This window comes from Nanorana parkeri, unplaced genomic scaffold (genome assembly GCF_000935625.1).
Source record: "Nanorana parkeri isolate BGI_ZX_2015 unplaced genomic scaffold, ASM93562v1 scaffold1622, whole genome shotgun sequence".
Taxonomy (NCBI): Eukaryota; Metazoa; Chordata; class Amphibia; order Anura; family Dicroglossidae; genus Nanorana; species Nanorana parkeri.
The window spans coordinates 245,348-256,777 of record NW_017307890.1 but is presented as its reverse complement, the minus strand read 5'-3'; the positions used below and the strand labels follow the sequence as shown (position 1 = coordinate 256,777).

At 46.0% G+C, this 11,430-nt stretch overlaps 2 protein-coding genes across 2 annotated transcripts; both read left to right on the top strand.

The window, feature by feature from the left end:
- The first annotated feature begins 493 nt into the window (after positions 1–493).
- Positions 494–2,253, top strand: LOC108799068 (olfactory receptor 52E8-like). Its single transcript, XM_018570886.1, has 3 exons — positions 494–860; positions 990–1,437; positions 2,148–2,253. The coding sequence occupies exons 1-3, from the start codon at positions 494–496 to the stop codon at positions 2,251–2,253; spliced, it is 921 nt and encodes a 306-aa protein (XP_018426388.1).
- An 8,034-nt stretch (positions 2,254–10,287) lies between these two features.
- LOC108799067 (olfactory receptor 6N1-like) lies at positions 10,288–11,277 on the top strand. The gene has a single exon (XM_018570885.1). It carries the CDS (start codon positions 10,288–10,290, stop codon positions 11,275–11,277), a length of 990 nt encoding a protein of 329 aa, XP_018426387.1.
- Positions 11,278–11,430: the final 153 nt, after the last annotated feature.

Genomic DNA, 11,430 nt, shown 5'->3' with positions numbered 1-11,430 from the left:
AACTTGAAGAGCCATGGGAGAGGCAGGAGAGAATCAGCGGTGCCAAAGAAGACAGCGCTAGAGGAAGCGAGGCGGCACCGGAGGGAGCAGAGCCGCATAAGCCGATGCCCCCTCTATAGCGCCGGCTCCTGTCACAGGCCGAGTGATACCAAATGCACTCCGCCTGTGAGGAATCCATAGTGAAAGTGCGCTTCGCTCATTCTGGCCAGCGATTGCTTAGCAAATTGCTCATGGAAAGGTACGGCACCCCTGACTGCCCTGATCACTATATTTTTGTACATGAATACATGTAGACTTTTCTACATAAATAAGTGTGGATTGTTGTACATTAAAAAAAAAAAAAAAAAAAGGCCTACCCCGAAAATAAAACCTAGTGTGTTTTTTTTGAGCCAAAAAAATATAAGACAGTGTCTTATTTTCGGGGAAACACGGTATACCATTAGCATATCCTGGAAATTACTGAAATAAATAACCTGAAGTAATGTTGGGCAACATGTATGCAATCAGCACAAGCTTTGTCCTCCTTGGTGTCGTGGAGATGGAGAAGTTTAGGTTCCTGTACTCTGGCGTAGCTTTCTTTGTGTATATCATAACTATGTTTATATGTTCTTTGATCATATTTGTTGTCTGGACTGAAGAAAGCCTCCATGAACCCATGTACATCTTCATATGTAATTTGGTCTTCAACGGTATGTTTGGCAGCTCAACTTTCCTCCCCAAGCTAATCATTGACTTGCTTTCTGGCTCCATCACCATCTCCTTTTCTGGTTGTCTCGTACAGTCTTTTTTCCTCCATAGCTTTGCTGCCGTTGAAGTATTCACCTTCACCATGATGGCCCATGACCGGTATTTGGCTGTTGGCGAGCCGCTGAGATACCCAGCTTCGATGACCAACACCAGGGCAATTCAGTTTATAACCATAAACTGGGTTTCTGCCTTCTTGGTGGTCTTCATCCCCGTGACAATGACGGCATATCTCCCTTTATGAGGAACACATCTCAATAACGTCTTCTGCGAAAACATGTCACTTATAAAATTAGCTTGCGGTGATGCTTCGGTCAACAACATATTTGGGGCCGTCGAGGCTTTTTTGATCGACATCAGCTGTCTGCTAGTAATCGTTTATTGCTACGTAAGAACTTTTATCATTTGTTTGAAGATTTCCAAGGAAGCTTGTCAGAAAGCCATCAGCACTTTGGTTACCCACCTCGCTGCATTTTCAACCTTTATGATTGCAAGCTTCTTTATTCTATTACGATACAGACTGAACAGTGGATCCATTTCACTGGCCGCCCACGTCTCGATCACTGTCATTGGCCTGATGACGCCAATCACTCTTAACCCTGTTATTTATGGAATAAGGACAGAAGCACTAAAAAACAAAATTGTACATAAGTTCCAAAAGATGACATGCCTGGAACTCGGAAAGTCCATGTAGTAAGGACACTCGAAATAAATGTTGTCAGATTCTAACCATTACGTATACTGATATATTGGTTTTTTTTTTCTAAAACCAAACGGGGCTTACAACCCCTAATATGAGTCCAGAGTCTATAGTCATATACACTATATTGCCAAAAGTATTGGGACGCCGGCCTTTACACGCACATGAACTTTAATGGCATCCCAGTCTGTGGGGTTCGTAGGGTTCAGTATTGAGTTGGCACGCCCTTTGCAGCTATAACAGCTCCGCCTCTTCTGGGAAGGCGTCCACAAGGTTAGGAGTGTGTCTATGGGAATGTTAGACCATTTGTGAGGTCAGGTACTGATGTTGGACGAGAAGGCCGGGCTCGCAGTCTCCGCTCGAATTCATTCCAAAGGTGTTCTATGGGGTTGCGTTCAGGACTCTGTGCTATTCTCGGCGCGGGAGCGAGCAGCGATAACGAGGTAAGTTTAAAATGATTTTCAAGCGGTTTTTTTTTGTTTGTTTTTTACACTTCTTGCCTATATCTCCTGCTTGCTAGCAGTAGATATAGGCAAAAAAAACGGAGGGTTTAGAACCCCATAGCAACCCACACGGCTGCTAGGGGGCCCGAGCCGAGGGGGGCCCGGTGAAGACAAGAGAACTTGTACAATAAGTTCTTCTGCCGTCTTCCGACCCATCACTTCACTTTTATGACAGAGCATGACCCCTCCCCTCCTTCCAGTCAGCGTGAGGTGGATAGTGCTCAGCTCTTCCTGATCAACGGCATGTTTTCGTGGACGCCTCCTGGACATTCCTTTTTCACATATGCAAACAGCATACCGAGGTGAGCCGGGCTGATCTACATCCACCAAAGAAGCTGAGGAGAAAGGGTTATATTTAAGCCCACCTTTCCCCAGCTTTATTGGTGGCAGCATTGTTACTCGCCAAGATGTGAACCAGGCCTCAGTAGCAACCTGCCGCTAATTACTTTCTGCTGGGAAGGGGGAGGGCTGATTGCTGCACAACGCACACCTTTATTGAATGCCTAGCAACAAGTGAAGCTGGATTTCTAGCCAATCAGGATTCATGATTGGCTTCACTTGTTGCTAGGCAGTCTGGCTTCTTGAGCACTCAGAAAGCAAGGCAGCACTCCATGACCCGCCACCTGGCTTCCTGATTGGTCAGGAAGCCAGGCAGCCGGGAAGTGAAGTCAGTGTTCGTTTGATAGAATACCGGCTTCCCAGGCTATCAGGAAGTGTCCTAATAATCAGGGCACACGGCACCGGTATCAGTATTTGGTATCAGCGAGTACTGGAAAAAAAAAAACGATACTTGTACTCGATTGCCGAAAAAACGGTATTGGTGCATCCCTAGTAGCAAGCAAACCAGCCCACCCAGCAACAGGGATGGCGGTGGAAGAACTCAGGGACGTTTTGTGGTGCAAACCCCCTTATCAAATTAAATCCCACCCAGAGAGTGGGATTTAACTTGATATAGGGATTTTCACTCCAAAACATTTTTAGATTTTTCCACCTCCACTCCTGTTGCTGAGTGTCTAGGTTTGTTGCTGCTTCTTTTGGGTACTTTTGCTGTCACATTTCTTTGCTGTATATACAGTATATTGTATGTTGTATGTGTTATCCCCACACTGTCCTATGTTTTGCCTATTAGCACGGACTACCATTAGATAGGTTACTATTCCATAGTGTAGGGGCCATTGTGGCGGGATCCCATATACATACTACATGCTCTATTAAATGTATACTTGTTGCTATTATGACATTTTCAATACAAATTGCTCAAACTGAAATGTTTGGTGTGCTGACTGATATTTGTACCATTACCTTAGATATCCTTTAACACAGAGCCTCCGACACTTCCACCCAAACTACCTGAAATTTCAGAATTTGCAAACAAATGTAGCCTAACCTTGCCTATGTGAGTACCTTCACTCGAGAGGTTTATCCTCATAGATAACTTTAAATCTAATAATCTGTATCCAGATATTTAACAATCTGTTGCAGTAAGCCTCCTGTGCTTCACACTTGAAGGCTGAAGGCCATGAGCATGCAGACCTTTTTTTGCTTTTTGAGTGCCGCACAGAGCTGGATGCTATAATACTTTTCAGAGATAAAATGTAAAGAGGCATCTTTGTTTTATATTTCAAAGTTTTTATTAGTTTCCATCTTATACAATAACAGTTTGTTACATTCCACTATCATATGTAACATATCGGAAAAGCCTATGGTCTCACCACAGTGTCCCCTCTCCCCCCTTTAGGACTTGTTCATGCTATTATAATCTCGTTAGCTAGATATCATTCCAACCAATGAGCATCTACTACCTATCAGGGGGCCAGTGTGACAGAAATTTTCATCTTAGGCAGTAGTTCTCAACCTTTCTAGGGCCGGGACCCCTTGGTAACATTTGCCAAGTTGTGGTGACCCCCAACGGTAACATCTGGCGACGTGGCGGGAAAACGGACACTGCTGCGCTAGGAGAGGGCTGAGGAGGACTCTCACCTAGCACAGCAGAAATCACACAGTGACCCGCAGGTTGAGAACCACTTGCGTACGCCGTCAGAATAAAAAAAAAACAAAAACCACCATAGGAATGCATAGCTAGATTCCTATTGGCTATTTCACTTTGCAATAGCCAATAGCATACTAGCTATTGCACCCGCCCTCTGCTGCTGTCAATCGCTAGACGAGGACCTGATGGAGAACTTCAGATCCCCCTCTGCTGATTGGCATCAGCAGAGGGCGGGTGCATTAGCTAGTTTGCTATTGGCTATTGCAAAGTGAAATAGCCAATGGGAATCTAGTTATGCATTCCTATGGTGGGTTTTTTTTCTGACTTTCGGCAGCCCCCGATGTCAGGGGGAAAAAAAAAAATGATCGCAGGGAAAGGTTTACTCTGCTCGAGCGCGCAGAGTAAACCTTTCCGGTAGAAAGTGTTTCTCTCCCGGGCGGCCGGGAGCCGCTATCTAATAGCGGGAGACTCCCGGGCGACCCCTGGCAAATCGTCATTCGACCCCGGACGGGGTCGCGACCCACAGGTTGAGAACCACTGATCTTAGGGATACCGTTATTATTTACTGATTTTACATATGATGGTTACTCCTGGTGAGCTCGTTCACATCGCACACCAGGGAACCAAAAACGGAAACATTAATTTATTAAAAGGAAGAGAGAAAGAGAAAAGAAAGAAAAGAAGAAGGATAGAGAGTGGGGAAATGGAGACTCCTGCGCAGTGCGCACCAGGATTCTGAATCAGGATTTAACCTGGGTTTGCTGGCTATGTATGGGGGGGGGGTCCAGGATTCCTAGATATATCAGCCATGGGTCCCATATCGCTTGGAAGTTATGATATCTATCTTGTAATATGCTATATAACTTCTCGTGTGTCATGATCCAGTTTAGTTTAGATAGTACCATAGAAAATGGGACCCTTTCGGCTTTCCAGGACCGAGCTATTGATATCTTGGCTGCTAAGAAGAAGAAGGATAATAGTTTGCCCTGCGCCTTAGTGATCCCCTTGACTGGTTTATTCAATAACAGATGCTGGGGGTCTCTCTGGACATACACCCGGAGAATTCTAAAGAGCAAGGCAAAGAAGCGATTCCAGAAGGGATGCAGTTTTGGACATTTCCACCAGACATGAATCACCGTGCCCTGGGCATCTTTGTTTTAGTCCAAAATGTGTGTGGACGAGGTGGTGCTGGATCTTCTGTTACTAATGTCTGGCAATGATAGAAAACCAGGTCAGTGTATAGAGCTTACTGGCCGCTCTTGTGAAACAGGGCACCCCTAGCTAAGGGACTCTGACCAAAAGTCCAAAGACACAAGATCAAATCGATAAGTGAAGAGTCACAATTTACTAAGCTCCTTGACTCTTCCTCTTCATCAAGATCTGGATTTTGTGTGAATTTGAAAGAGGACTCAACTAAGAAAGAGATGGTAAGCTCAAAAGACAGACAGAAAGTGCTCTACCTCCTTCCACCAATGAAGTCCCATGGAACTCCAATGCACAACCAAGACTACCCCCAGCCCCTTATCATAAACAAAAGAAAAAAAGTTCCTCCATGCAGGGGCGTATCTGCCGCGAGGCAAACAAGGCGTTTGCCTGGAGCGGCAGATTTGCTGAGGGCGGCGTTGCACCGTTGCAAGCTAAATACACCGCTGCATGGGGGCCGTCATGTGACGTGGAAGTCTTCCTCTGGGCGGCGTTGCTGCCTTGCCAAAGGCAGCAGAAAAGCTAAATACACCGCTGCCTCCACGTGGTTCTGGATACAGTAAAACGCTTCTTTATTTATTCAAGGCAGAAAATCAGACATAGCAGTTAGACATGTAAGCTGTGGAAAAGTTTGGTCCGTTTCGGATATTTCGTTATTTCGGGATTCAGATCCGAAATTCAATTTGGTTCGGGTTTCGCTTTCCTTAGTTTCGGATGAGTTTACGAATATTCGTTGCGAATACCACAGAAAACCATCTACAGGTATTAATACTAAAGCTGAATCTCCCAGACCTGAATGGCATTCGGGATCCGAATTTCCGAATTGCATTGAGAAGCTCCTGCATGCCATTCGGGTCTGGGAGCCAAATACATATATTAATAAAGCTGATGCTCCCAGACAGGGACGGATTTACTCTCTCTGCTGCCCCAAGGCCAGGTTCCTCAATGCGACCCCCTACCCGCCAAACCGCCCCCCCCCCCCCCCAAGCCCCCCCCCCCCCCCATAGAGAATGGCAGACCTGCAGGCTGCATACAATGTCGATGAGATCACTTGTACAAAACAAATGGTGGCTTCCCCGCTGCACATTTACCTCTGCTTGCCCAAAGCAGGGCTATATGTAGAAAACAACTACCCGCCCGGGGGCCCAGAACTGCAGAATTCCATACCCCTGCTGCCCCTCTACTCCCTGCTGCCCCGAGGCCGGGCCTTGGTTGGCCTTGTAGGAAATCCGGCCCTGCTCCCAGACCCGAATGGCAGTGAGAAGCTCCTAAATGCAATTCAGAAATTTGGATCCCAAATGCCATTCGGGCCTAGGAGCCTCAGCTTTAGTATTATATGTACTCCAAAACTCGTAGGCTTCTTCAGGGTTTTTTTTTGTATATCAATTTTCAGCACAAATCTAATTTTTAACACATAATACATTGTTCATCAATAAAATTCATCCATAATACATAAGTTTATAATTCATCATTGATTCACAGCTTTAGGTTCAATGTCAATTGATTATTTGTATATACTGTATATGGCTCCCATGTTGCCGTAACGAAAAATTGTGTTGAGACCCATACGGATACATTAAACCAAAAAACACATCTGATTGGCCAGAAAAGTCACATGTCCAATTCAGTTTCATTTTCAAAATGAAATTCGGACGGGATCCGAAATTCAGAAACGGAAATTAGGATTCGAACACATTCGGATGCATTGGGATTCAGAAATTCAGATGTATCCGAATGTCGATAAAATTTGTACGAAACGAAGCGCACATGTCTAATAGCAGTCCCGCTTATGTATTTGAGCCAAAAGAGACCTTAATCATACTAATACAGGATCAACAAAGAGCACACCACCAATGACCAAAGACCCCCGAACAAGCTTTATCTAGCCATCACGGTTCGGGGGACTGTGACACTTCCCCTTTGTCAGTAGCTGGATTTTGGGTGAACTTGAACTAAAAGGACTCATGTAGGGAAAAAAATAGACTAGCTAACGTTCATCAAGTGCAGTATCCCGGTGGCTAGTCCAATGGTAGAGTGTCAATGTGAGACAGTTTCGGACCTGCTAACTCGCATAATTAGGATTTCAACATTTTGATTGGTGTTAGATCCACCTTGTTTCCCCGAAAATAAGACACTGTCTTATATTTTTGGGGGCTAAAAAAAAACACGCTAGGTCTTATTTTCGGTGTAGGTCTTATTTTCGGGGAAGGTCTTATTTTTTTTTTTTTCAATGTACAACAATCCACACTTATTCATGTAGAAAAGTCTACACGTATTCATGTACACAAATATGGTGATCAGGGCAATCAGGGGTGCCGTACCTTTCCAAGAGCAATTTGGCACCCAATCGCTGGCCAGAATGAGCGAAGCGCACTTTCACTATGGATTCCTCACAGGCGGAGTGCATTTGGTATCACTCGGCCTGTGATAGGAGCCGGCGCTATAGAGGAAGCATCGGCTTATGTGGCTCTGCTCCCTCCGCTGCCGCCTCGCTTCCTCTAGCGCTGGCTTCGTTGGCACCGCTGATTCTCTCCCGTCCCTCCCACGGCTCTTCAACTTCCCCCTTATGCCACCACCGGCCCTGGGAATGGTCACAACTAGGTCTTATTTTCAGGGTAGGTCTTATATTTTAGCAATTCCCAAAAATCGTACTAGGTCTTATTTTCGGGGTAGGTCTTATTTTTGGGGAAACAGGGTATTGTACACATTACTTACACACATTTTAAAGTGTATCTGCAGTCATTTTTTTTACATCTTTGCTAGAGCAGGGGATGGTTAATATCTGTATCAAGGTTCTTTTTTGTCCTCTAGGTCTCATTGGAAATATTTTATTCTTTTCCAGACGCATAACAGGAAGTGCAAATCTCTCCAAAATTATAGTAAGTCAGTTTTAATGCAATTGTCACTGGAACAGGTGGGAGATTTCCCTTCACCTTTTACTGACAAACATAAGATTTGGATTTCCAATTACTTTCTGTCCTGGCGACAATGGTCACTGGGGCAAAACAAAGCGGAGGATCTTCTCAGTGGAGACAGAGAAAGCAAAGAAACCTCAACAGAGGTTCTAATCCTTTCCCACTCCATCTGAAGTGAACAAATAGATTCAGCTATAGATACAGTACACTTTAATCTCCTGTCATTTATTTTGAAGTTTAGTATAAGGGCCATTGTTGGCCAACATTTAAAGAGGGTCTAGGTGGTTCGGACCCCTGACATGCTACCTTTAATCTCTAGTGCTGGTGGAGTGCACCTGGCTAAATGGAATAGTGCCCTATTGTTGGTGTCCGTGGGGGGAATAGTGCCCCATCATTGGTGTCAGTGGGGGGAATAGTGCACCATCAATGGTGTCAGTGGAGGAATAGTGCCCCATTGTCAGAGGGCCAAGGAAGCTACTTCAACTTCTTCACATCCTACTGCACTGGGCCCCTCAAAAGGTTGCTTAGCTCCGGGCATTGTTACATGTGGCTTGTGTGACTATATGCCAACATAAGAAATTTGTTGTTGCATAGGGGGTTCAGGGGTCTCCAGAGGTATCAATACCTAAAATTCCTTGCACGTGTACTCCCATGTTGTTTAACAAACCAACATTCTTTGACTTAAAGTGCATCTAAACCCAAAACACACTTCCTGTCCTAGGAAGATCACACTCACTTTAATGATTGGAGGAGCAGTGTTGTCACCCTAGGACTGTAAGTGTGTTAGGACTTCAATGCAATGAGCTCGTAACTTTCTGTGTATCCTGCAGTGTTATCAGCCCTACCCAGCCTTCACCGCTGTAAACTACATACACCACCCGTGTTACTGAGAAGAGAAGAGCAGAGCGGGGGTGTAACTAGACCCCCCCGCCCGCCACCTGAGCCAGGGGGTAGTTGTGGTTGGATTGTCGGTGCACAACGAGACGGGAGGTGTGGGGATGCTAGAGGTGCATAACAAGACCTGGGGGTTGTGCTGGTGGTGCACACTGAGACCAGGAGGTTGGGGGGTGCTGGTGGTGCACGCAGGGCCGGATTTCCAACAAGGCCAACCAAGGCCTGGCCTCGGGGGAAGCAGGGAGCAGAGGGGCAGCAGGGAGTAGAGGGGCAGCAGGGGTGTGGAATTCCTATCTCCCGATACCCCGAACATGCAGTTCCAGGTGCCGGGCGGGTAGTTGTTTTCTACATTTAGACCTGCTTTGGGCGAGCAGGGCTAAATGTACAGCGGGGAAGCCACCGCTTGTGTTGTACAAGTGATCTCGGTGATGTCGCCAAGATCACTTGTATGCAGCCTGCAGGTCTGCCATTCTCCATGGGGGAGTTTGACGGGGAGGGGGGCGCATTGAGGAACCAGAGAGAGTAATTCCGACTCTGGGTGCACGGGGGTGGTGTTACCTCTAGCATCCCACCCAGCTCACTGACGTCACTAGTTGCCACAAGTGGGGCAGGAAGCCGGCCAGAACGTTACAGGTTGCTAGGAGCTTTTAGCAACCTGGGACGCTCTGGCAGAGAAGGGGGTGGCCGTCCCACCATGTGATCCAATGAGATGCCGCCTGGGGCAACCACCACAGGCTGTGTCATTATGGGGACAGCTCTGAGGAGAGGGGAGGGTGTTCTGTAGTGTTTAGATTGTAAGCTGTACCTTAAACTCTTTTCAGTCCATAACTCAAACAGAATATGTCATCCACAAGACACGAGTAGTCCACATACTGGTGTCTGGTAAGCTGTGTACATTAAAAACTGTATGCCAGTTATTAAACAATGGCGGGTCCAGTTATTGTCACCAGTGTTAACGGTACATGTCACAGAAGCAACTTCATTTCCATCGATGGTTTAAAGCACAGTTTAATGAGCTCATTAACATCAGCAACAAGTTGTGTATTCCACTGGGCAGACGCTAATATGGTCGATTGCACATGTGTCACCTCTTGTGGGATTCCAGTCATGTTTCTATGCAGGACTAATCCTATAGAGGATTCACCAAACCACCTATAAAGCCGGGTCATCGCACCGGCTGACGTCTCCAGGAAATGAGAAGAAGGAAGAACTCTACTATTCTCAACCTCAAATTGCAAACGTTCCTTGATGGGTAATTTCTTTGTAGATGTTATGCAGGACAGCCAAATTCTCTTTTCTTGTTTGACATTGGCAAGAGTCCTTCTGCAAACTGATACAATGGAGAATATTTCCATGATCGGCACTCAATTTATCCTAGTGGGCCTTGCCGAGTTGGCGGACGTTAAGTACCTTTCATTCCTAGTCCTTGCCATCTACATTGTCGTCATGGCGTTGTGTTCGCTGATTGTGTTCGTCACCTGGACTGAGGAAACCCTCCATGAGCCCATGTACATTTTCATCGCCAACCTCATGCTGGCGGACATGTATGGAAGCACGGCCATAATGCCCAAGCTGATCATTGACTTGATGACGGGGTGTGTCACCATTTCGTTTACAGGATGCTTGGCCCAGGGCTTCTTTCTCCAGACCTTTCCAGGCGCCGAAATTTTTACCTTCACTGCCATGGCGTACGATCGTTACTTGGCCGTCGGCCACCCGTTGAGGTACCCCATGTTGATGAACAACAAGAGGGCTTTCAACATTCTGGTGGGGATATGGATCTATGTGTATGTAGGGATATGTGCGATTGTGGTCATAGCGTCAAGGCAAACTCTGTGTGGTGTGCGCATCAACAGCGTGTTTTGTGAAACCATTTCCCTTACACACTTGTCCTGTGGGAACAACACACTCGGCATAGTCTTTGGCTTTACATGGACCATGCTCATGATAGTTGGTTGTGTGTGTGTTGTAGTTTACTGCTATATAAGGACATTTCTTGTCTGTCTTAAAATATCTCAGGAAGCGTGCGAGAAGGCCATCCACACCTTGGTGACGCACATCATCGCCTTCTTCACGTTTTTGGCTTCGAGTTTATTTACCGTTTTCAGATACAGGATCAAAGGTGAGTCCCTTACTTTCCTCTCCCACCTAATAACGTCCATCGCGGGACTCGCGTCTTTCACCCTGAACCCCGTCATCTACGGCATCAGGACAGAAGCTCTCAGGACTAAAATGAGTCAGAGGTTGAAGAGCATGAAGTCTTTTATCTGGACCTGGACAAGGAAACAGACAGACCAATATCTCCAAAGACATAAGTGCGGGAGGTGATTCCCCCGGGACAGACTGAGATAGAAGCAAGAAAACAGAAGACCTGCTTGTAATATATTATATATTATAACATTCCTCATACTTTATATGTACAGTTCCATGGAAAATACATCAAATAGCCTTCGATGTTGTGGGGGGGAATGTGTGCTGTGT